Source organism: Pseudonaja textilis, chromosome 1, assembly GCF_049901715.1.
Source record: "Pseudonaja textilis isolate UNSWEBS1 chromosome 1, rPseTex1.2, whole genome shotgun sequence".
In the NCBI taxonomy this organism is placed as follows: Eukaryota; Metazoa; Chordata; class Lepidosauria; order Squamata; family Elapidae; genus Pseudonaja; species Pseudonaja textilis.
In genome coordinates, this window is record NC_141990.1 from 331037457 (window position 1) to 331064234 (window position 26778).

The window sequence follows — 26778 nt, forward strand, 5'->3', positions numbered from 1 at the left end:
AAACAAATGAAAATTTTTTAATTATAACTTCAGAGGTTAGCATTTTTCTTCTTTTTCTCTTCCTTCCCAAACCCCGTTCATATGATGCCATACATTTTAAAATATCGAGCATGAGAACATATATTATTACTGATTGTTGTAAGTTAACCTGAACAAGACAATAAAATTTGCATAATTGTTGTCATAAGGCATGCTTTATGGGGGGAAGTAATATGCAGAACCTTGTATCACATGAAGGTCACACATTACTATTTGCTTTATTGGTGCAGGAGTTGGGCAAACCATCTTTCCCATGTGATTATAATTTATCTACTAAGAAAATTTTTATGGCTGTCCAGCTCACTCATGGTGACTAGGTGTCTTACAGAAGCAAGTGCTTCTTACTATAGTATTGCTTCTCTTTTGATCTTTGACAATAAATTATGTTTCTACTTGTCCCATTGTATGGGGGTTAATGACTAAAAAGTTAAAATTTAGTCAACTAGCAGTAGAACCTGTACTCCAGTAGCAGAGCACAGGCGTTACATAAATAATATCCTTGGTTCATTGTTGGCATCTCTAAGACTCGGAGAAAATTCAGACAGCTATAAGTAATAAGTCAATACAGGGCTAGATAAACCAATATAGCAATAGAAGCAGCAATAGCAGTTAGACTTATATATCGCTCCATAGTGCTTTACAGCATTTTCTGAGCAGTTTACAATATCAGCATATTGCCGATAACAATCTGGGTTCTCATTTTTCAAGAAGGATGGAAGGCTGAGTTGATATTGAGACATCCAGAATCAAACTCCTGTTCGTGGGCATAGTTAGCCTGCAATACTGCATTTTAACCACTGCACCACTACAGCTCCTAATATCCTAGTTAAGTATGAGGCAAAATACAATTACTATATGGAAACATAGCCCATGGTAAAGCTTGCATTTTATTCCTGCCCTTTTCAACTGTAGGGTTTTAAACTACATACTTAGTAGCGAGAGTTGAGCCTTAAAACATTGAGCCTTAAAACATTGAAAAGTTGTCAGCCAGAAGTACTGTATCATAATAATTGGAAATAAAGTCATTTTGCTTCATTTCAGGCCTTTGGGAATGCAAAGACAGCCCACAATAACAACTCAAGTCGTTTTGGGAAATTCATCCAGGTCAACTACTTGGAGAATGGCATTGTCCGAGGGTAAGTGCTGTACACATGCTCTCACTATGCCATCAAGTTGTAATTCTGGTGGCGGACAATAGAATTCAGAAGAAAAACTAGTCCTTGCAACACTGCTATTCATAAGCAATTATCTGAGCAGCGTGCTGTGTTCTGTCTTGAAAGAGATTTTTTATAGATTCATAATGTCTGCTTTTGCGCTGTTGTTTCTTTTCTTGCCTCCCAGGGCTGTGGTTGAAAAATATCTCCTTGAAAAATCTCGCTTGGTGTCTCAGGAAAAAAATGAAAGGTAAGGGTTTATGGACTATGTAACAGAGACTTCATTTTTGCTTCATCCAGGCAGCATAATCAGTGACATTCATTTTGCACTTTACCCCAAAAAAAGTATCATGTCCCAAACAAAGCAGAAAGAGGTCAATTGTTTTTGTTTATAACTCTATTAACATTCAAATGACATGTCATCAGAATTCTGGAAAACCAGGTTTGACCTGGTTATTCATCCAGGTGAATTTGGTTGATCTGATTTGAAAAAAATTCATTTTTATTGGTCTTTCTTTGAAACACACTGATCTTTCAAAGCAAACATGTCAAATCATCCTGCATGACTCCATAGAGAAGCTATTGAGATTTATAAACATTTCAATAACTTTAACCAGAAAGAAGAGAATGGAGGTTAACCAAGTCTGGTTTCCAGCTCTCTACGTCACAACTAAATAAAACCAAACAGCCCTTAATTAACTAACACCATTTAGTATCTCCAGCAGTCTTATCTGAAAAATAATAAACAGTAACATGTTTTAAAGACAAACCATCCAAAATGGCTCCTTTGGAATCTGAAAACATCAGCCAGACTTGTTGGCAAAATATCTGGTACCAAATAATTAAAATACAGTCTTTTAGCCCAGAAGCTCATCACCAGTGGATTTGGAAAACACGTTACCGCTACCATCATAAAATGTTTGCTGTAGGCAAACTTACCTATTCACATAATATGCTAAGCATGCTGAGTTACACAATACCCATTCAGTGAGCACAAATTAGAAAGGTTGCTGCCTATATTTCTCCCAACTCCAAAGGACGCTGTAAGTGTGACTTACCTTTGCCTTTTCTGAACAGATGAGTACATTTTCAAAACAATACACTGGATTGCATTCATTTATACTTAGAATGCTAATGAGCCATATCAGTTTACAGCATGCCATAATTCTGCTTAGTTTTACTTTGATTAAAAATACTTTCACAAAGGGGTCTGTATACTTTTGTGTAAATAAATGTCAGCTGAGGAAGAAGGTATGGATTTATCAAGAAAGATGTCTGAAAACATTGCCCTTGTTGGATATGTTACTAAAGAGCATATTAAATACTTCAACAATTGAAAGGAGTTTATAGATTAAAACATTACAGAGTAAAAATGAGTTAGAGTAAAAGGTAGCACTCCACTTGGAAGGAGACCCACACTATTGATGCCATCAACTAAAAGGCCCTTACATTCCTTATCTCTGCCCAAACATGAACGTCATTCAGAAAACAAGATTCTCAAAAGTTTATATTAATATTGGATTAAATTGTTTCTTTTAAAAGATATATATAAAGATACCAGATGTTTCTGGTATTAATTTTATGTGATCTTAGTGATTTTAGTGAAGGTACCCAAGTAAGAATAATGGGTTTGGGAATCAGATCCAAATACTGTTAATGAAAGGCTGGTGTGTTTGTTTCTGTAGGAACTACCATGTATTTTATTATTTGCTGCTTGGTGCCAGCGAGGAAGAGCGCAAAGAATTCCACCTCAAGCAGCCTCAAGACTACTTCTACCTCAACCAGGTATACAAAGGATTTTTTGTCCTGATATTGGCTGACAAACGCAAGGCTTTGCTGTGTTTTCATTCTCAGGAAGTGAAGGGAACCCCGAACAGGTCTCCTTTGTTCCTCAGTGAAAAACGGCAAAGATCTTACTTAAACCAGAAGTTGTATGTCTTGTTACATGTAAAATGTTATAGATGTTGTCAGCCAGTTGAATATTCCTTAACTCTTTTAGGCCTTCTTTTTTAAAAAAACTATAGTTTTCTTTTAGTCACGTTAGGAAATTAATTTTTAATAAGCAGAAGAATATACTAAATCTTTCTGAAATTAATTTTATTTATTTACACAGAAAAGTAAACCAAGATTTTTGAGATTTCTAACTGTGAAATAAAATGTTGAACTACTAGATTAACCTATGGCTGATTTAAGGGTGCAGGGAGGGCCTTATGCTGTAATGAATGGTTTGTAATTGTGCTAGGTCTCTCTCTTACCACCTGACATACTTTTTTGCTATTGAAAAAGTTTTTAGAATGGGCAAAGGAATGGAATAGTTCTTAGTTCTCCAAGTAACTTTGGTAGGAAACTGATTATTCTATTCCATTTAAATTTGGTTTAGGGACTAAAACAATCATGATTCCACCAGGGGATTCAAACTGGGGAAACTCAGCAGAAGTTCAATCCTGTTCTGTTATATTTGACATTATACTCTGCTTTTTCATGACACAGGCTAAGTCTTCTGTTAATGGTATTTCTATTTGTTCCTCTTCTAGCAACTGAGAATCTATTCCTTTAATAGCCCCTTCCCCACTTCTACATCTGTAGTCAAGTAGAATTGATTACAAAAAGAATTGCCATAGGACAATCGTGGTAAATTTTGTTGGTAGTAGATATTCCTACTTATACTTGCAAGTTTGGATTTATTCACAGCATAACTTGAAAATTGAAGATGGAGAAGATCTCCAGCATGATTTTGAACGGTTAAAGCAAGCCATGGAAATGGTTGGTTTTCTTCCAGCAACAAAGAAACAGTAAGCTATGCTTCATCTGTCTCCTTTCAGTTTTCAGTCATACACAGAAGGATACACCATATAATATAGGATGACATTTTCCATTAATGTGTGAACAAAACTATATGAAACTATTCAAAAGACAGAAAATTATGTTAAAGACTCACAGATATTAACTCATGCCTAAAGAAATGTACATTCTTATCACATTCAAATGGACAAATGTGTATGACACTCAGTAAACATATTCTTCATCTGAAAGATAAACTATCCTGCTTTTCACTTCCACAGAATTTTTTCAGTGCTTTCTGCTATTCTCTACCTGGGAAATGTTACTTATAAGAAAAAGGCAGCAGGTCGAGATGAGGGGCTGGAAGTGGGACCCCCTGAAGTGCTAGACATTCTCTCACAGCTTCTGAAGGTACCTCATAGCTTTCTATATAAGTATTGTCTTGGGGAGAGAAGACACCCCTGATCATTGGGTACAAAAAGGATCATTAACTTTGCCCCTCTTAAATAGCATTGAAAATACACATATAAGAATACAGTGGTACTTCGGTATTCAACTATTTTGAAACTCATTGAATTTCAACGCATCAATGCATTTTGATGTCAAAATTTTGTCCTGGTACTCATCATTTGTTTAGTACTCAGTGCACAAGCTAGAATTTGTCAATGTCGGCTGCCTTGTGAATGCCTTGGACTAAATTTGTTTGGTACTCATTGTTTTTGATATTCATCACACCTCCCGAAACCAATTAACAATGAGGACCAAGGTTATACTGGTAATATTGGTATACTGAATAGGTAAAATACATGAAAGGATATTTCATGAAATTGTTGCTATTATTAGATCCTGATCCAAACAGATACATGAAATCTTGGTCTGTGAATGCATTTGAAGCAGGATTGAGTGCAATTTGAACATTGATATACAAAAAAAGATAGACTTTTAAGTAGTCATGGTCCAATCCAGTCCTATTTCAGGGTGGATGGCAGACCAAGCATGTGAATCGAGGCTATTAGAAAATGAATGGAAACAATACAAGAAAAATCTATAAATATTTGCAAGCTAAATCTCCCTTAAAAAGGAAGATTTGATATTTATATTTTGTCATTTGCACTATCTTGCTTCAAAGCTTAAGATTAAAACCAATGGGGATGATTCTCCATTTTCTGCAACAATTTTATAGGGACTGGATAAGTAGATCCTACAGGAATTTTGATTTTCAGAAGTAATGGATAATTACAGATCATTTTCATCCTGTATTTCCATGTCAGGTTAATTTCAGCTCTTTTTCACCCAGGTGAAACGTGAAACCTTAGTGGAAGTGTTGACAAAAAGAAAAACAGTGACAGTGAATGATAAACTGATCCTTCCATATAGCCTCAATGAGGTGAGTTCCTAATGGTAGATTGGGGTTAGTAAGATTTAAAGAAATAAAATTACAAATGGCTCTAATTGCAAGGGCAATTTTATTTTTTTCATATATAATATTCATGGGATATCTTGTAACAATTCTGAGAGTATATAGTCAAGAAGCAATAAAGTTATTAAAATTCAGTAACATCAAAAGAAAACAAATCTATATTGCAGCATCAAAATACAAATTTTCAATCACCAGAGGCTATTGCTTAAATAGCAGATTTTTTAAAAAGTAATTGGTTTCCCCACCAACTGTCAGCCCTCTACAGTCTTAATTTTTTTTCTGCTTATACCTAAAAGATGGTAGGGTTGTTGTAATTATGAGAGGCATAATTGGAATCAGGGAGGATAAAATGGAAAATATAGATTATATCAGTATGGTGATGATTCCTTTAGAGAATAGAGAATACCTTTATTGTCATTGCATTCCAAGAATACAATGAAATTTGAAAGCTACTCCAGCACAGTGCTCCAAACACCACATCACAATCACACTACAGAGAATTTAAATAATAATAATAATAATAATAATAATAATAATAATAATAATAATAATAATAATAATAATATATACATAAAACTAAATCACAAATACTCATTTGAAACCAATGATTAAAAATGTAGTAATATTTAGTGGGTGTTTTTTTTTTTCAGTTTTTCATGTCCCTCAGTAATAGTAAGGGTTACTACTCAGTAATAGTAAGGGTTACTGAAGGATCCCTTTCTTTCAAGAAACTCTACCTGTCCAACTAGATCAGGGATGCCAAACTCAAGGTACGGAGGCTGGATCTTGCCCGTGTTGTGCTTAGATCTGGCCCATGGGGCTGCCCTGGAAATAGCGAAGGACCAGCTTGAGGTACCTCTGCACCCTTGTTGGCAGAGGGTTGCAGGAGGCTATCCCAGCCGAAAACTGAGCTTGCAAGGGCCGTGTGTGCTCCACGCTCAAGCTCCGTTTTCGCTGGCAGAGAGTTGCAGGCCATCACAGCCAAAAACAGAGCTTGGGAACCCGTTTTCACTGGCAGAGCACTCAGGCCACCACAAGCGCCCCCGACACAAGTGACATGCTGACCACGCCCACCCTGCTCCTCCCCACCCGCCGAGGTCAAACACAACCCTGATGTGGCCCTCAATGAAATTAAATTTGACAACCCTGCACTAGATCAAGCAGAATGGCCATGCTGCAGATCCCATCATCCAAATAATGTTGGCTGGCAAGGATCAGAAGATTTTTTTTTCCACAGTGGCCTCTGCTCTATGGAGTAGCCTCCCTTTGAAGATCAGAATGGCCCCAACTATGCTAGAGTTTCATAAAGCCCTAAAAACCTGACTTATTCCCAAGCCTAGGATGATGAATATGTCAAGGGCCTCATTTCCTTGCTATGGTTTTTACTGTTTTAAAATTTTTTAAAAAAATTTTTTTTAACTGTAATGTATTTTTTTGAATTGTAAGCCTCCCAGAGTCATTGACTGAGATGGATGGTCATAGAAATTGAACAAACCAACAAATAAATAAATGAGAAAAGCAACGTGATAATGGAGCTTTCTTGGTGCTTTTAATTTGCAGGCCATCACAGCTCGTGATTCTATGGCGAAGTCTTTGTACAGTGCCCTCTTTGACTGGATCGTTCTGCGAATTAACCATGCACTTCTCAACAAGAAGGATATGGAAGAGTCTGTTACGGTATGTTTTCAGGAAACAGATGATACTTGCTTATGAGTTGTGGAACTGCCTGTCACCAGGCTAATTTTTTAAATGGATAGAGGGGGTCTGATTTTGGGAAGGGACCACTTACAGCATATTCAATTTTGAGCCCTTCAATATAGTCATGCCATTCTCCTGACTCTGTTCCCATCCCCTTCCCATGCATAGTGCTTGTCCATTGGGGTACTCGATATCTTTGGTTTTGAAGACTTCAAAACAAACAGTTTTGAACAGTTCTGCATAAACTATGCAAATGAGCAGTTGCAGTATTACTTCAATCAACATATTTTCAAGCTTGAACAGGTAAGCAATGGAAGAAACAGAAGGGTTTATGCTCTTTATTTTTCAGATTAAAATGGTTTTTTTAAAAAAACTTTACAGCAAGGTAATATGTATAAAACAGGTTGAATGACAGAAATATTGATTTAAGATTTGAGATCTTGCTGACATTTCAGTTTGCAAATCTCTATATCTTACTTTTTCTCCTCAAGTATGGTGTTCATAAATTACTTTCTAACATAAAACTTTTATAAAGTCTCTCTTTAAATATGCAAATCTAACCATGAAAAATAGATTAAATAGTACAGTTATGAAGCTATGCAGATCCAAGCTGAAAAGGATGTCCTGGAGGGGTCTGAGCATCATTTGCATGGCCTTGGGAAAGCAGAGATGGCACAACAAACATATTCCCATCTGTCAGATGTCCTCCCCTTCACCCCTAGTATTGTATGCAGCAATCTGGTCTTCCTATAAAGGAAGAGGGACTCAGTAATAGATTGGAATATGTTAGTGCAGGGGTGTCAAACTCAAGTCGTTATGGCAGCGTCAGGTGATGTATCAGAACTTTTTTCCTTTTCACTAAACCAGGTGTGGGCGTGGCCAGTGTGTAATGCATCTGCTGGGAGTTTGACAGCCCTGTGTTAGTGGAATATTTTAATAGCTGTTTCTCAAGATAATTAGGCTGAAAGACAATGTCTTATCTAAGATTCATACATAAGCAACAAACCTTTATTAAAAGCTCCCTCAGAGTGTCAGGGGATACAGGCAGTCATGAGTTCTGGGGGGAAATATAGATAGCATTATTGCTTCCCTTGTATCTATATACTACTTAAACTCTTCTGTCTGTAATGTATAATGGGATGAAACTGCACTGTAGGGCAAAATGTTTTGAACCAAGGTACTTCAAGTGGGTTAACTTACAGGTTGTGTCCAAAATCAGAGGCCTGGGACTCCCATGGAATTGACATTTGTCAAATTTTACAAAATGTTGTATGACTCAAATGTTATCATAAAGCATTTTATGGCACAGTACAAAACATTCTAAAATGTTTTTTATGCTAAGTTGCTAATGTTTGACTGTGCAGCATGGGCTGCTTTCAGGGCAGATGCATCTCTCAATAGCTCCATAAATTTTTAAGAACTTATCAAGTACATTCAAGTACATTAAGTACATTAGAAGCTCTGCCATTGTTGAAGGCACTGAGGAATCTGGCAATGAAATATATCTGAAACCATGTCCCGAGGATTCATGGGTGTTCTAATTGTTTCTCAAAATGGTCATTTACAAGAAAGCCATTGTTTGTAATTGTTGACATATACCTTTCTTTCTTAGAGAAGATCTTGATTGGGAAAGGGAGATGTTCTTGCTTTAAGATTATAAGAGCTGTCTGGTCCATTTAATTCACATTCTGCTTTTTCACAATGAGCAGGTAATTCGGAGAAACTCAGAACCAGAAAAAAGTGACAACCTTAGAGATTTTGTTGGTCCACAGTAGCCAGTAAGATACTTCTTTCTCTTCCAAGGAAGCCACTTATGGTTGTCACTTTATATGATACTCCCTAAACCATGTGGTACACAAAGAGATCATTTGTTTTTCTGTCCTCAACTGCCAGTCAGTTGACCTCAGGTTCTAATATTACAAGACATAAAGAGGTAATAGTATGAGAGATAAAGAAAAGCTATTAATACCTGACTTCCAGAATTTATTTGTTGCAGGAAGAATATCAGAGTGAAGGGATTGCATGGCACAACATCGACTATACAGACAATGTGGCCTGCATCCATTTAATTGGCAAGAAACCAACTGGTCTGTTGTACCTATTAGATGAAGAAAGCAAGTAAGTATAGCTAGCTATGGGATTAGGAGAAAATCTACATCTATATTGCCTAAATAAATGTGAAGTTGGGAGGGAGGGAAGACTGGAGAAAGTGCAGCCTCCGTCCACAAATTTGCAGCTTAATAAGCCTTACATATTTTAAAAAAGGGATATGAAAGTAACAGGAAGTAAAGTACATTTAGGCATGTATTCCCCCAAAACTAAATATTAAATCATTTGGAACAGAACAGTCCTGGGAAGAAGAGTCATAAAATATCAGGGGGAGAAATATAAATTACATATTTATTGAAGGAGGTCAGACTTATAAATGAGACTAGAGGATTTTCCAAAATGATGATTCTATGTTTAATGATGCTGGATTTTTTTTTTGCACTATGTCTTCTAGTAAAGATGAACAAGTGGACAAGTAGATAGAGCCCAGGATTTGCTACTGAACATTTAAAATGTATGATTTGTGAAATTAGGCAGATAGGAATCTGATCACTGCTTGGGAAGGCACAAAGTCCCCTTCCCATTAATAGTAGAGGATGAAATTATGCAACCAGGAGCAATTAAAGAAAGAAGGGATAGCCTTTATTCTATAATTATATTTACCAAATAAAAATGCAAAGCTACCATGACATGACAGTTAAAGAAATGTGCACGAATTCAGTAGAATTTAGAATCTTACTTCCAACAGGTTGCGAATTGCCAGGGCATAGAATTTCTAAATTTTTAGTCTGGGAAAAAAACAGAAACTAGGAAAAAGTTTAATTATTATTTTTAACTAAGCCCTCTCAGTTTACAAAAATACTTAGGAAAAATGACCAATACTTGTAAAGGTATAACAACAATGATGTAATAAAAACTGCTTATTAAAGTATATCAGTAGATGTGAATGGAATACAGCCAACCTTCTTATCTGCAGAATTCCTTTTTACATTTGGGAACTGCTAGTATTAACCCCTCCCCAGTTTGCCAAGTTTAAGCTCTACTGATAATTTCTTCTGCCTGTGGCTTCCTCTTTTGCTGCCTGCAGTTTTCCACATGCCACTAGCGAGACGCTTCTTGCAAAGTTCAAACAGCAGCACGAAGACAGCAAGTTCTTCATTGGAACTCCTGTATTGGAACCTGCTTTCATCATTCAACACTTTGCTGGCAAAGTGAAATATCAGATAAAGGTATGGAATGTTATTCCAGATGCAGAATGTTAAGGAATTGCTTGTGGCTTAATCAGCAAAAATAAGTCTGGTTGAAAATGTCATAAGAAGATCCTTGCTAGTTGGAACAGGCCAAAGCCCATCCTTTTAAAAAGCAAAAACAAAATCTGATCTTGTCAGTTTGGAATGGAAGTTTTACAAGAGTTTCAGTAAAAATGATCATTTTTTTCTTCATCGTTCATACATAATTTACATCTGTAAGCAATCCAGTCATGAGTCACAGGAACACCAGGTCTTCAATGAGTGATTGAGGCTATAGGTTTTTCTTTCCAATGTTGAACAACAAGTCACTTTAATAAGGACGCAGAGAATCCATTGCCATTGCCCAGCCATCAATGTTCATGAAATAGAAATGTAATTCAAATGAACGTGGACATCCTAAAGTATATATTATGGTACTGATTTCCAGCAGTGAACCTACTACCAAGCATATCTTGAAGAGTTCAACCTTTAGCAGGGTGAAGGGAAGGAAGACATGCAGAGTTGTGGTTAAATCCATCTATCCCTTGAGCATAACCTTTACTATGTGCCTTGGCTTCCATGACCATTCTTCCTTGTAGGATTTCCGTGAAAAGAACATGGATTATATGCGGCCAGATATTGTTGCCTTGCTGCGCAGCAGTGACAGCACTTATGTTCGTGAGCTGATTGGAATGGATCCAGTGGCTGTTTTCCGGTGGGCTATTCTCCGTGCAGCAATCCACGCCATGGCTGTTTTTGCAGAAGCGGGTCGCCAAAGAGCTGAGAAAACAGCAGGTAAGCCTGAGCACAGAAGAAGTAGTCAAAATATCAACATCTACAGTCTTAAAGAGTATAGAAGACTTTTGGTCTTCAGGTAGTGCAGTCCAGTTTCTCAGCAATTCCAGTTAAAACAAACTTAGATGGCAGATGATGACAGACCCATGCTACTTAATTATCTGAAAAGATGGAAGCAATGTTAGGATGAATATAAATCAGTTGAACTTGGAAAAAGGTGGATTTATGACTTTCACACAATCTGCTCATAGAATTGTTTTAAACATGATATTTATGTAGTAGTTTTTACTTATCTACTTCATGTAATCCTACTCCTGTTGTCTATTATATTTTAAATTTGTATTTCTGATTATTGAAAGCCAACTGAGGGTCACTTTTGATTTTCAAAAGCAAATAAATGCATTTAAATTAATTATAAATGTCCTCCTGCATGCCTCCTGTCACTGCTTAAGAGTCTTTCTGAACAAATAATAATCCAAAGAGGAACCAACAGACCAGTTTCTTCATTGTCGTTTCTGCAATTCACACAAATGGATATTGTGCAGGTTCATTTGGAAACTTTCAGAGCTTAAGCCATGCCTCCTGTTTTCATTGCATCTATGGATGCGGCTCCTGCTGATCCTTCAGTCATTTTAAGCCATTGTGATAATAATTTGTTGAAATGTGTTTTTTTCCTAGATTTTTCTGATTTCCCTAGAAATTTTCTGAACTTTGCTCAAAAATATTTTCATTGATCATTTTCTTTCCTGTCTCTTGGTTTGGTTTGGCTTCTCTTTTGTGCGGAACCCCCTCTTGGGGTTCTTTTCATTTATTTAACATAAAGATGAGCAATTTATTTGTTTGTTTCTTATCCTCCCTTTATTATTTGTTATAAATAACTCGAGATACCGAATATCCCTCATACTCCCTCCTTCTCCTCTTTTTATCCTATAGTTGAAATGGCCTTGAAGGGCCTGTTACACAAATTCCAAAAGAGTGTGAAATATCTCCTCCATCAGATGAGCATATCTTTTGTTGTTGTGCTTTAGAGAAGTCTAGGTGGGTGAAGTCCTGCCCTCATCGCAAAGCTTTTATTAAGCAAGGAGACAAGAACAATTTTTTTATACCTGTGAATGTTCCTTTAGAGCAGCGGTCCCCAACCTTTCTGGCTCTGTGGACCTCTAGGGGCAGCAGGGAGGAGAGGGGATAACTTTGTGCATGCACTGCTTGTGCAAATGCAGCTTCTCCACTTGCCCGCTGCTTGTGTGGCCTGGTTCCCAACAGGCTTCAGCCCAGCACGAGGCCACAGACCAGGGACTGGGGACTCCTGGTTTAGAATAAACTTTGAAGGGCAAGGTGATACTTTGCAAGTTAACTTGCAGACCTCAGTTGCTGCTTTGGATAATAGACTTATCAGAATAACAAAGTTGGAAGGGACCTTGGAGGTCTTCTAGTCCAACCCCCTCTATAAACCAGATACCATTTCAGACAAATATGTCAAGGTGTGACTTGGGAAACTGGTGTTCTGCTTCTGTGTGTAATTTAGGGGATTCGGAAGGTCAAGATATGGACACGCAAATATTTGTGGATATTTCCGTCTGCAGCCAATGATCTCTTTGAGGGCTATTGCCATATATCTCCCCTCCTGAACTCCTTGAATTCTTGAGCTTGCAAGTTTCAAGAAGAGATTGCTAAAGGTTCAGTTTCTGAGGTTGAAATCTTGGACCTAGACCCTTCATCAAGGCAAGCAATGTCATTCCTTATCCAGAGAGCATCGTGAGCATATTAAAACTCCAGTGTACCTCATTCCTACCATCTCAAGCCTCCCACATATCTTCTTTTGTTCTCTTACTTCACATTGGGAGAACAGAAGGTTAGGTTCTCAACGGCAGCCAACACAAAGCACATTTCTTTTCCCTAAAGACCATAACTCTGTATGATAAATAACTCCTGGAATCAACACACTGTTTTGTAAGATAAAGAATGGTGCTTGTTTCTCTTTATCCTCTCCATTCTTAGCAGTTCAATATTGTGAGGATTTGAACACTTGTAATGTCCTAGGTTTTTTGTTACATTTAAATGCCCACATTTGGACTTTTTCTTGGCTCCATATCTACCTTCCTGCTTATTTAGCCCAATCATTGTCCAATTGGAGGTATCTCAGTTTTTCACATTCTTTACTTAAAAGTTTTACAGGTTCACTGAATCTTTTTCAGTCTCTTCTATCTCTGTTATTAATCCAGAGGTTATTGTTAGTCCTAAAACAGCTAGATAAATATTCAATGCCTGTCCAGACTGACTGGTTACTTTCATGGAAGACAACCTCACTGGTCCACTGTGAGGTCTTAAAGAATTTCCCTACTTTTCTTTCCAACAGGGCAACTTGTATTTTCCTTTCTTTCCAAGCGCATATTGGTGGCAATATTCTATTACACTGGTGACTCCATCCTAAAATGATCTTCATCTCTTTCTATATTTGACAGTTCGTGCAAAAATAAATTACCTTCCACAATATTCCAAACGAACCACTGCAACAGCAAGGCCTTATTATAAACTACAAAGTAGCCATTGCCTATTAGATGATTATGTGTTGGGGCAATTAGTCATTTAACTTCTCTTCTGAAGCATGTGCCTTGAAGCACTTAGGATGGGCTGCACTGTAGACTTTTAGTTTTGCTAAGTATTTCAAGATGGACTTTTGGGCAGAGTGATATGCTGCCTTTGCCAAAGCAATCCTGTCATCCATTGCATCATGATTATGCATCTGACACCACCCTCTCCCTGAGCCCAACCTATTCCACTGGGTGATTGCTTTGGGAAAAATGGGAGGAGGAAGAACTAGGGAAACTAGAGAAAGAACGGTGTCAAGCTCCTTTTTTAAAAAAATGCCATTTAATATACAAACCAACTATATAAACAGCTTACTACTAATTCACATTTTGAGACCGTTATATAAAAAAGCTGCTTATTTACCTGTAACCTGTTCAAATGATCACCTGGGTATCCCCATTATTCTCTTTGCACTTCATTATTTTGCTGTTTTTGGTTTCAGATTTTGCTGAATCAGCCTCAAGAACTGAGGAATGACTGGGAATCATTTTAAGTTATTTAATATGCAGTAATACTGGTGCCAGTCTTTTAAGCTCTAAAATATTCTGAATTAGCTTTGACGCATGCAGGACTTAGGTCATGATGGCCACTCAAAGAATCCCATTTATAAAAAGTAACATTATTGTTGAAAGCTGGCAAAAGCTATGGCGGTTATGCCAAAATAGATGTTTTTCCCCTTTGCTCTAGGGGTAATACGCCATGGACCCAGGATCCCACTTGGGGAACTGCAACAGAGCAACACCCCAAATGAGAGAGTTTATCGGTAAGAAGCACATTTAATTGTTTTTTTAAAAAATTATTGTTACATTTCTACCCTTTGTCCTGGTTTCTTTTGACAAAGGACGATTCCTTGTACTGCACAGGTTTCTGATCTTGTCTTTTGTTTTTCCAAAATAGCCCCTAGGTGTTTGGTTTGTTTTTTTTAATTAACTTGTACAGAACTATGGATAAATTTGCAATCCCTCTGGAAAAAAAATGAAGAGAGATGGTAAACGATAAAGATTGTCTGCTTCTCACAAAGGATTGAAGAGCTCTTATGAGGAATTCAGTATGATGAGGAAATTAGTGCATTGTAAAAGTAACTTAGCATCTTTGCTACTAGTTCTTCATCAAATTTTGGTTTCTTTCCCATTTTGAGAGCTGCTTATTTCGGTAATCCTACCTAAATTCTACACAGTTGGCCTCTGTAGTTTAAAGAGAGAAATTAATTCCACTATATTGTACAGTAAAGACTTTGAATTCACATGTGTTTTTTTTCTCTTAATGTACGATAGCAGTAAAAAGACAAATGTCATACTAGGTTCCTCAAGAAGTTTATTTTCAATCAGTATTGTAACTTCTCTTTGTAATTATGCGATGTATCCATCCAGAGCCCTACTTTTGTATTTGAAGAAGAATATAAGAATGAAAATTGAGAAGAAAAGAGTTATTCAAATGATTGGAAGTTCAAAAATATGGGGGGGGAAGACTAGCATGTTGGGAATTATAACTCCCCAAAAAAAGACAAGTGAAGAGAAACATGATCGTGGTATATAAAATCATACATGACAAGGAAGAAAGTAAGCAAGGAAAAACTTTTCTTCCTCTTAGAATAGGGCTGTAGGATATTAAAGCTGATTGGAAGGAGATTTAGAACAGTTAAAATTAAGCCCTTCTTGACATCATAAGATATAGAGGCAGTAGTAACTTGAATGTCTTAAAAAGGTGGACAAATTCACAGAGGACCAGTCCATCATGTCCGATTGCCTTGCATTCTCATGATACCTCCAGGCTGGGGCTGCCAAATACTAGTTGCAAACAAAGTCACTAGAGAGACAAAACGTTGCCTGTTGCTTGATAGAGCCCAGATATTTTTACATTTTTAAGTTTTTTTCCCCACCAATGCTTGAATTTCAGGTGGGAGTAGGGCCTGACTGAAATTCACAGTCCCCATCCCTGCGCATATCACCACTCCAATTAATGTGCTAAAACTTGGTAATTAACTTGGCTAAAGATAATGGATTCCAACCTCTCTGGATATCCTAGCAGTACGAGTATCACAATTTCAGCTACTTGGAGAGGCACTAAGTATTGGCACTGTATTTTTTTAAAGAGCTCACTTTGGGAACGACAGGCTTCCATTTTAATTCTGTTTAGAGTTGAAAGCCTGTACAAACAGATACCCACAGCCTTTTCTGATTGAAGTGTTGTATAATGGCAACATTTAGCATAAGTTGTTAGCGGACCAGAATTTTCATGCAGCTTAGTATTATAGCAGTTAAAAATAATGAATGAGATGAATTTTAAAGTGATCATCAAATGTGTATGTGTGAGTGAGAGAGATTTGAATAAACTCTTTAGGTTGTAGACAACGTTAGATGTGATATGCCGTGTTTTCCCGAAAATAAGCCCTAGCATGATTTTTCCAGGATGCTTGTAATATAATCCCTACCCCAAAAATAAGCCCCAGTTAAGATAGTCAGCCAGATGGGTGCATTTAGTACCATAGTTCCTGAAAATAAGACCTAAGTAGAAAAATAAGCCCTAATGAGTCTTTTGGAGCAAAAATTAATATAAGAACCAGTCTTATTTTCAGGGAAAAATGGTACCTATCAGCAATTTTAAGGGATATCCTTTTACCCTATTAAAGATACACATATATAAATTCATCAGTTAGAGTTTGCAGTTGTGGGATATCAAATGCTAGAAACACAAGAGAACGTTAATTGAGTCTTCTTGATACTTTCATTTCCTTTTGGTATGCCGTGGCTTTCCTGATGATGTTCATCAGTTCCCTGGCATACCAAAGCACGGTTGCTTGTTGTTGTTGTTGTTTTCCTTGGGAAAAACAAGAAGATAATTTTATCAGAAGATAAAACTTGGGTGGGTGAGGGCATGTCTGACCAACTTAGCCTGAAGCTTTGCCTTTCTGCCTGCTTTATTATTTGGTTGATCGAGCGTCGTTGCATGTTCCCCTTTTTGCAGCTGTTCAGTACTTGATTTCTCATTTGATTGCTCTGAGGATTTTGATATAAACGTTTTTGAAGACATCATTGCTTCATATGAAAGCAAGAAGTAAGTGGGTAAAGGTGGAGGAGGAACTTGCCACTGTGGCAAGGGAAGCACGATCCTGGGCAGAGAATGACCTGGTTCAGAAAACCAGGGATGATAAAAAAAAAAAGTCACTGTCTTCTTCTCCAACTTCATTCCAGAAGTCACTGAAACTCACAGTTGGGGTGCTCTTAGGCAACTCAAAATATAGATATATTATACAGATATAATGGAGCGTACAGGTAGTTCCTCGACTTATGACCACAATTGAGCCCCAAATTTCTGTTGCTAAATGAGGCATTTGTTAAATGAGTTTTGCCCCATGTTACGACCTTTCTAGCCACAGTTAAATAAATCACTGCAGTTGCTAAGTGAGGAACGCGGTTGTTGAGTGAATCTGGCTTCCTCATTGACTTTGCTTGTCAGAAGGTTGCAAATGGTGATCACATGACCCCAGGACAGGGCAACCATCATAAATATGAATCATGCCAAGCGTCTAAATTTTGATCACATGACCATGAGGATGCTGCAGTGGTCATAAGTGTGAAAAATTGTCATAAGTCCCTTTTTCCAATGCCTTCGTAACTTTACACAGTCACTAAATGGACTGTTGTAAGTCGAGGGCTACCTGTATTTCTTTTTTTAACGCTGGAATGGAATGCTGCAATTTCACCTTAAATTTAAAATGTGTAGAGGAGGAACGGGGCCACTTTCAAGAAGTGGAAAGAAGTGTGTTTCAGAAGAATGAAGACTCTTCCTCTGCCCAGGAATGACCTTTTTTACACTTCTGTCACCTTTTTTTCTCTTTCTTTTTTCCTTGGCTTCCTTTCTTGGTTTTTCTTTGTTATTAATTTCTGCCTCTCTGGAGAGTGGCAAAGGTAAGTTTTGTGTTGAATAAAACTGTCCACAAGCATGCTGCATGATTTGGAAGGCTGATAATCACTCATTTATTGGGGCACTTTCCATGCTGACTGTAGGAACTAAACATGGAGCAGAGTTCATTTGCAATTTGTGTGCAATCTTATACAGAGAATACATGCATTAGAAAACTAGAAACCTGAAGTAAGACACTGTTTTTTTCTGCTATAGAACAATCTATCTGGAAAACTAGTTTGATTAGGGAGTGTATTTTTATCTGTGGGGTATATTCTTATTTGTGGGGAATCCACACACCTTTCAACCAATGGGTCATAAAGCATGTCTAAAAATACCATGCCAAATGAATAAATAAATCACCAAATTATTATTTATTTAACTGAAGCTTGACACTCAATTTTATTTGGCATAGTCTCTGATGTAAAATGCATTGATAGCTGGGCAATGGCCTGCTATGAAATGGATAAAATCTTCATTGAAGATGAAATGGATAAAATCTTCTCCCACAGTCCAAAATGTGAACAGCTTTGGAGATATCTCCAAAATAGCAATCTTTGTCCTATTCTATCGTATCATGTTCCAGATCTACAAATTAAGGGTATTCATCCCTGTTTTATATTCAAGGTGAGCAAATTTTAAGATGAGGCCAGCTCAGGAGAAAACCTCTTGTTTGACATTTTTAGAGCACATATGACAATAGTGGGATAGAGACTCCTTTGTTTAATTCCTGGTGCTTCTCTTTCACACCTCTCTCTTTATTTGTGTTCATATGTCCTGTCTGCCTTGTTTTGGGTGTGTGTCCATCATGTCTTAGGGACTTGCATGAGCAAATAGTTAGGAGTATAAAAGGCCTGCCGTGGCAGGGTGAAGATCCCCGCAGGCTCCTGCAGTCACTCAGCTGGTACCAGCAGCCCCGTTGCCATTTCCTGTGAGTTTGTGGAAAAAAGGATGTTGTGGGGCAGATGGAGGGTGGGAGTGGGAAGCTCAGTTTTTCTAGCTTTGCAGAGTGGTATGGTGCAGAGTGCAAATGTGTGCAAATCTTAAGCTCGCATTTTGTGGACCTTACTGAGGTTCTTTCCTCTCAGCCCTGCAGAATTTGGCTCTATTTTATATGCAGGAAATACAGAAGTGAAATACCTCAGTCGGTACACATAAAAACTGCATAATCTGGCTTTTGGCATGTGGTATGTATTCAAAGGCAGGCAGATCTTGACTTACTGATTTCAATAAGTTGTTTATAAAGATAACCTTCCCATTTCCCCAAGAATCTCCAACAAGGAGAGCCTGAAAAGCATAAGATAGATTCTGTCAACCATGTTTCACGAAAAAGAAAAATTACTTCCTGTGTTGCAGAAGAGCATTCAGGTTTTCCCATTTCAGATTCTGGATATATGCAAGTGAAAACCTTATCGTTCTGAATCTTATACAGATAATTCTCATTTAACAACCACAATGAACTGGCCACATGTTCATTAAGTGAAACGGTTATTGAGTGAAACAGCTTCAGCTTTCCTTTGCTTTACAGACCTGTGGAGGTTGTAAATGCAAGGATTGATTGCCAAAGTTACTTAGACATCCCTGTTATACCTGTGAATGGTCACTAAACTAGTCAGTTGCTAAACGAGGACTGCCTGTAAAACAGGCCGAGGAGAGTTTAGAAAGAGGAGCCTCTTTGCATTGTGATTTAAAGAAGGAATTCCTTATCACAACTTAGTAAATTCTGGTCATTATTTCATACCATATTTTTTATTTTGAACATTTATAACCCCTTTACATCAAGTAATTTTAAGGCAAGTTATAAGGCACAGAAAAGAGCCTTAATCCTTTTGTTAAAGGCATCCCGTGGTGGCACAGCAGTTAGAGTGCAGTACTACAGGCTACTTTTGCTGACTACCAGCTGACTGCAGTTTGGCAGTTCGAGCCTCACCGGCTCATGGTTGACTCAGCCTTCCCTCATTCCGAGGTCAGTAAAATGAGGATCCAGATTGTTGGGGGCAATAGGCTGACTCTGTAAAGAACTGTGATACAGTATATAAGTTTAAGTACTATTGCTATTCCTCTTCTTTCTTTTAGTTCTTCAGTTCCATGGCAAGAGGTAGCTGGGACTGCTATTTTTCTGTGGTTCCCAAAGGACAGCTTCACATTAGGCTCCTGGTGGATGCTTTCACCAAATGTCCTCTGAATTTAGGCAGACAGGAAGACATGAAGCTTCCTTGTTTTTAGTCAGACTACTCGTCTACTAGCCAGTATTGCCTCCTTTTGACTGCCTCCTTCTCTCTTTTAGGAAGATTATTTTCATCCAGAATGCCAGGGGTTGAACAGCTTCAACTTGAAAAACTCTTATCTAGTGCAGGGGTCTCCAACCTTGGCAACTTTAAGACTTGTGGACTTCAACTCCCAGAATTCCTCAGCCAGCAAAGCTGTTTGAGGAATTCTGGGAGTTGAAGTCCACAAGTCTTAAAGTTGCTAAAGTTGGAGACCCCCGATTCTAGAGAGCCTCTTGCATTAGTTTTTAGATATAAATTATCCAGATGGTATCCTTGGAAGCATATCCATGTGAGAGACTAGTGAGATATATTTAAACAGAAGATAGTCCCTATAGGTCCCTACAATCCCTATAGTCTTATTTAAGTGTCAACTTTTGTTGATATCAGAGGTTATTTATCAGGAAGTTATTTTGAAGGATAGCTTTTTAAAAATCCTTAGATTTTAACATTTAAAGTCTACATTTAAAATCTAAAAATTTTTAAATTCATGAAAGAATACGGAATCCTGCTCTGTCACAGGATAAACTAATTCAGTGTTTCCCAACTTTGGCCACTTGAAGATGTGTGGACTTCAACTCCCAGAATTCCACAGGTAGCCATGTTGAAGTGTACACATGTGGCCAAGGTTGAGAAACACTAATCCATGGCTTTGTGCTTCTTTTTTAAGGCTGACTCCCCCACACAATTCCCCATTAGCCCACCCTCAGTGCTTGACAAAAAAATCTCAGGAGTTGGCAGCATAGAATTAACTGAAAGATTTTATGTCTCACATCAGTATTCCCATTGTAGTTCAGTTCCACCATCTCTTTAGAACTGCTTAGCCACCATTTTGTTCTTGTCTGCTTTGCTTGGTTTAATTTGAGGGATGTGGCTTTGCTGAACTAACCAAATTGCACATTTGACAATACTTTACCACTCCAATATCTTCTAATATTTTAACAGGAAGAACAGAGGTATTAAACAAAAGCAGATCATCCCAAAGGTGAGCTTCCATATGTTTTATGGTTCCAATATAGGGGAGGAAGCATTTTTGTGTCAGTTATTTTACATTTTGCAAAATATGTGCATGTGAATTCTGCTAAAAATGTGCAACAGTATATTACACACTATCTAGATACGTACTATATGTCACTATATATTGGGAAATGCTGTGTGGAACTCTGACTCATGTGAATCTCTGTTTTTATGTAAAGTGAAAATTAAATTCTTGAGAAGGATGAAAAATATTGATCTAACCAAAATTAGGTGCTGTGATGAAATCCATAAAGATTTGGAGCACTCAACTCTTCTTCATAGTTTCCTATGTATCTCCATTTCTATAGTTGACAACAAAATAAGAACCTAAATGAAGCATAATTTAATGCACTCATCCCACCAAATGGTGTAATTTCAGTGCTGGAATTATTGTGCCTGACTTCATGGGATTGTAATTATAACTATGGCATTAACTTAGCTGCCCAGAGTCGCTTGGTAGTGAGATGGGCAGCATATAGATTAATTAATCAAATAAACAAATATTCTTTGGCTGCAGAATTTACTGGACTCAAAGTCTTTGAAACTCATCGTGAGCATGACGTTGCATGACCGAACCACAAAATCCCTCCTGCATTTGCATAAGAAGAAGAAGCCGCCTAGCATCAGCGCTCAATTCCAGGTAAAAGGGCACATACAGTGGAAGGGAATGAGCATAGCTGCCCACCCCCACTTTTATTTAATGTTTTTCATAATTGGTACCACATACGGGGTTGGGAATCTGTGCAGGTGTTATATTCGATTTTATATGTATTTGTGCAATTATAGTACTGGAGAAAACTCCTGCGAGAACCTTGGACTGCAAGGCGATCAAACCGGTCAGTCCTAGAGGAGATCAACCCTGACTGATCTTTAGAAGGCCAGATCCTGAAGATGAAACTCAGATACTTAGGCCCCCTATAATGAGAAGGAAGGACTCACTGGAGAAGAGCCTAATGCTGGGGAAGATTGAGGGCAAAAGAAGAAGGGGACGTCAGAGAATGAAGGGGGCTGGATGGAGTCACTGAAGCAGTAGGCGTGAGCTTAAATGGACTCCAGGGTATGGTAGAGGACAGGAAGGCCTGGAGGAACGTTGTCCATGGGGTCACAGTGGATCGGACATGACTCCGCAACTAACAATTAAAAAAATGTATTTGTGCAGGAAGCTTGTTTCATGGGACGGTGGGAGGGAGAACATGGTGTATATCTTCTCAGTTTCTCTTCATTGTTGCAGCCATAGTACTTCTTTACTTCACTCTTTTGCACGGAATTTGAAGTAGATATTTCTTCAGTTATTTTCTTTTCTAGTCAACCTTTTCCCTTCTTCTGTACTTTTTTTCATTTCTCTTAATTCTGCATTTCCAGAAAAACTAGAAAAGAGTGCCCTTTGTGCAAAGGCACCCAGTGCTAAAACCTATGGTAATAAGTGTCATGCTTTCTTCTGTAGGGAGAATGAATCAATTGAACGGGGAATGGTAATAGATCCCCGATCTTAAATCTGTTCGTCTTCTCATGGACCTCATTCATATAAGAACAAGTGGCCCTTTGTCCCACCATGAGGATTAAATAACATGAGCAACACACTGGTCAGGAGTCCACAGAGTAGTACCAATTGTTTTTCAGATCACAAGGATAATTCTTTTAAGATTTTTCTTCTTCAGGCAAAGGGATGGTAGAATTTTAGAAGTGAAAGTCATGTTCTTGTTGACAATTTTAGTTGGAAATCTTCCAAGTATATCCTTCTCAATGTTCAATTCTACTCCACTTTAAGGGACTCTGGGTGGGTGACAATGGAATTAAGTATGCCATATGGAAACAAATAGAATACTGAAACAAAAGCAAGCTCAAACTGAATGGCTTTCCCTCGTTTGTCCATATCAGTAGAGATAAGTATTCCAAAGAATGGGAGCTACGTCTAAGAAGGCCTGTCCATAAACGTGTGGTCCCCTAAACCTCACAAGGAGGATGACTCTCAACAGACCTTCTCTTAGATGTTCAAGACCTATATACAGATTCTGTTCTAACAAGGCGTTGCCTGATTTATCTCAGCCTGTATCATTCAGGGCTTTAACAATCAGCACTTTATCTGAGCCTGAAAGCATACAGTAGTGGTAACAAATACAGTAATTTAAAGATTGGTGATATTCTTCACTGGCAAGGTATTCCTACAATAATCTAGGTTCTGTATTCTGCAGCAGCTGTAATTCCAGGTTGACTCCAGTAGTACCCGTCCCACTGCCCCAGATGTTAGAGTAGCTCAAAGAAGTGGTGATCAAGGTGTAAGTTACTTAAGGTGGCTGGCAAATTAGCCAAAGTTGGGTAAAAGTTCCCCCGATCAAAATTTTCACCTGTTGTTTTAGTACAAGCTGAGAGTTCAGGTCATAAGCCACTTTGGGAAGAGGATGATCCCATCAAGACTAATTAGTGGCATTAATATTACTGGGATTCTTAACTGTTTATTGACGAACAACAATTTTGTCTTGCTAGGAATTAATCTGCGCTTGTTTCACCTGGTCCATACACTCACAGACTCTTCTGCATCTTTAATAGTTCTATAGGTATTTCAGATGTGCATTTTCCAGTATGATAGCCAGTTAATCATCGCTGGTAGTATCTGGTAGCCCAAAATTTATATTGTTAAGTGAGAATTTGTTAAGTGACTTTTGCCTCATTTTGCAACATTTCTTGCCACAGTTGTTAAGTGAATCACTGCAGTTGATAAATTAGTAACCTGGATGTTAAGTGAATCTGGCTTCCCCATTTCTGACTTTGCTTGTCAGAAGGTTGCAGAAAGTGATCACATGACCCTGGGATGCTGCAACAGTCATAAGTATGAACCAGTTGCCAAGCCTCTGAATTGTGATATCACGATCATGGAGATGCTGCAAAGGTTGTAACTGTGAAAAACAGTGATAAGTCACATTTTCCAGTGCTGTTATAGGTTTGAAGGGTCACTAAACGAATTGTTGTAAGTCGAGGACTACCTGTATACTGTTTCTTTGCAAACGTGTGTCATTCTCTATAATTCACTTATAAAAACTTGAAGAGTTCTTCTACAGTTGCTCTTGAGCATTATTAAAGTAAAAACTAAGTCGTCTTCAAATCTAGCTTTACTTCTGATGATTTCATGGACATATCCATGGGAGTGGTTTGCTCTTACCTTCCTTTGGGATAGTTTTCAACTGTCCTGTTTAGATCAATAGTCTTCCATTCCCTGGGAGTTTCCCATCCAAATATTAACTAGGAGCGACACAAAACCTAATGTTAAGGCTAAGTATTTCTGCTAAGGCTGAGTATTTCTACTTTCATGGTAATTTTTCCTATTATTTTCCCCTGTTAAAAAGGTTTTTTTTTTTCACTTTCCTTTTCTTGTTCCTATATTTTTTGAATACTTGATGGGGATACCTTCTTTTGTCCTTTCTTGCTTAATGCCGGAAAGCATGTTGAATCATTATACAACTTTTTTATTGTCCAAGACTTTAATTCTCTCTCTTCCCATGTTCATAATCATAATTTGCTCAGAAAGCAGTTTGAATCTTTTTCACCTTGAAATACTGGGGTTTTTCCCCATTTGGTTTTACAGTGCTTTTTCATTAAACATGCTGAACCTGTTCCTTTCTTTGTCTTAAAGTTATTTATCTGTTTTCTGGCCATATTTTATCAGCAACCTATACTCTTTTCAATTTTCTAAATTTAATCCATACATTTAACATAAATAATAAATTGTTCCACCTTCTATACCTGACTCAATTGTATTTCTCTCTCTTCTGTTTCATAGTCCATCTGGTTTCAATATTCATATGCTGATATCCATATTTAGGGTTTAGAACAAAGTTATGGCAGTAAAGAATTTTTTTGGCAAAGCACATACTTCGATATATCCTTTTTTGAATATCTCTATGTAAGAGATATTCTTTAATATGGACTACTGTATTCAGTGTGGACTACTGCATTACAGTTTGTATAAGTTTTCTTATTCCTTAGACATGCAGCGGGCGTGCTTTATTTTTACTTTGATAGTATTAAGTTTTCCTTCATGTTTCTCATACACTATATTCAAGATAGGAGAAAGCGTTGAATATGTTCAATGAATTGAATTGAATACTTTATCTGGTGAAGATTCTTAAAATATCATGGAAAACCAAGAAAGCAAATCTCTCTGTTTTGTGAAAGGGCTTGCCTCCCCCAGAATGGGAAGGCCTCAATAATCCTACGGTTCTTAAGGCCTAACAATTTCCTGAGATATTACGCTGAAGTATACTGATATATTGTTAGTATCTTCACTTGGCAATTTCAGGAGTTGTTTTTGTCCAATGTAATATCTAAAGGCGATTGCGTGAAGCATTATTACTTGCCTAAATATCAGCATTTGCACGGTGTGATGAATTTTATCGCTCATTTCATTTGATGTCATTTTGTCATCCTGGTAGATTACTATGTTGTGTTAACACAGCTTTATTTTTATTTATTTATTTTTGTCAATTGCTTACAAGATAATAGATATAAGTAAAAACATAGTTATGAATACATGGATACATATAAGGAAAATAAAAAAATAAAAGAAACAATAGGACAGGGACAGTAGGGCACATTGGTGCACTTATTCACGCACCCTACAGACCTCTTAGGAAAGGGGTGAGGTCAATAGTAGGTAGTCTAAAGTTAAAGTTTTGGGGGTTTGGGGAAGAAACCACAGAGTGAGGTAGAGTATTCCAGACATTGACCACTCTGTTGCTGAAGTCGTATTTCCTGCAATCAAGCTTGTTTGGTTAGTTTATGTTTCACTGAATTATACATGTCCAGAAAATTGAACCCATTGCTTAACCAAGCAAAATATGTTGTACAATGTTTTGAAATGCATAGTGCAACATAATCTTGCTGCCATATGATAGTATTTCTAATATATCTTGTTTCTTTGGAAATAGAAGGAAAGTGTAGGCTTGAAAGATAGATGGCCTATATTGGGATGTCAAACTCAAGGCCTGTGAGTGTTTAAATCTGGCCTGCAGGGCTACCCTGGAAACAGTGAAGGACCAGCCCAGGGTGCCTCTGCCAGCAAGAACTGAGCTTGGGAGGACCACATGCAGCCCTCCTCACCTCTGTTTTTGCTGGCAGAAGGTTGCAGGAGGCTGTTGCACCCTGAAATGGAGCGTGGAAACCCGTTTTCACTGGCAAAGTGTTCAGGCCACCACAAGCGCCCCTGACACGAGTGATGTCGAACTGGCCATGCCCACCCCAGCCCCCTGAGGTCAAACACAACCCTGATACGGCCCTCAATGAAGTTGAGTTTGACACCCCTGGCCTAGATGGTTCTTTCTCTAAGCTTGGCTGATAAATTCCTATTTTGTGACTCATTTCAGACTTCTTTGAACAAGCTTCTAGAAACTTTGGGGAAAGCTGAGCCCTTTTTTATCCGCTGCATCCGTTCCAATTCTGAGAAGGTAGGTGGACACCGTTGGATCCTGGGTCTTGCCAGTAGTATTCTTTGCATAAAAGTCTTGCATTAAAATTGATAACATATAGGGAATCCTATATTCTTGATTAGCCGGTTGCCTCTAAACAATTTCTACCAATCTCAAGTTGATTAGTTTTCATAAAAAGAAAATAAAACCAACTAAACATTGTATTCTTAACTGTAAAAACTAAAAAGCTCAGTAGCTCACACCTGCACTCTTATAGGATACTTCCCTGTACAAAAGATTGTTACAATCTTTCATAGATCGTTTAAGATTGTGAAAAATTAATACTTTCTGGAGGTTTTTTTTTAATGTACATTGAAAATTTTACATTTTTATTATTTTAGAATACTTTTTAGAATAAATGTATCATTTTGGGAAAGA

General features: G+C 37.7%; 1 protein-coding gene and 1 long non-coding RNA gene across 14 annotated transcripts in view; one reads left to right on the forward strand and one right to left on the reverse strand.

Annotated features, from left to right (window-relative positions):
• Window positions 1–26778, forward strand: part of MYO9B (myosin IXB) — a 77903-nt gene that overhangs the window by 22234 nt on the left and 28891 nt on the right. For 6 of the 13 annotated variants that reach the window (XR_015741336.1, XR_015741337.1, XM_087922852.1 and 3 more), the window contains exons 3-19: window positions 1081–1175; window positions 1381–1443; window positions 2879–2978; window positions 3885–3985; window positions 4256–4385; window positions 5272–5361; window positions 6955–7071; window positions 7261–7395; window positions 9089–9210; window positions 10229–10370; window positions 10970–11165; window positions 14442–14517; window positions 16719–16808; window positions 18475–18588; window positions 20870–20909; window positions 21459–21581; window positions 26299–26379. Coding sequence is in view for 11 of the 13 variants with exons in the window: in XM_087922852.1 (XP_087778978.1) it covers window positions 1081–1175; window positions 1381–1443; window positions 2879–2978; window positions 3885–3985; window positions 4256–4385; window positions 5272–5361; window positions 6955–7071; window positions 7261–7395; window positions 9089–9210; window positions 10229–10370; window positions 10970–11165; window positions 14442–14517; window positions 16719–16808; window positions 18475–18588; window positions 20870–20909; window positions 21459–21581; window positions 26299–26379 (1815 nt within the window). In the remaining 2 variants the exon portion in view is untranslated. The remainder of the gene's footprint in view (window positions 1–1080; window positions 1176–1380; window positions 1444–2878; window positions 2979–3884; window positions 3986–4255; window positions 4386–5271; window positions 5362–6954; window positions 7072–7260; window positions 7396–9088; window positions 9211–10228; window positions 10371–10969; window positions 11166–14441; window positions 14518–16718; window positions 16809–18474; window positions 18589–20869; window positions 20910–21458; window positions 21582–26298; window positions 26380–26778) is intronic. The other 7 variants (XM_026698870.2, XM_026698872.2, XM_087922853.1 and 4 more) reach the window with 3 other exon arrangements.
• The window catches only part of LOC148128415 (uncharacterized), a 101066-nt gene continuing 88757 nt past the window's right edge, over window positions 14470–26778 (reverse strand). The window contains exon 2 of the long non-coding RNA XR_015741338.1: window positions 14470–14576. This is a non-coding gene — a long non-coding RNA (uncharacterized LOC148128415). The remainder of the gene's footprint in view (window positions 14577–26778) is intronic.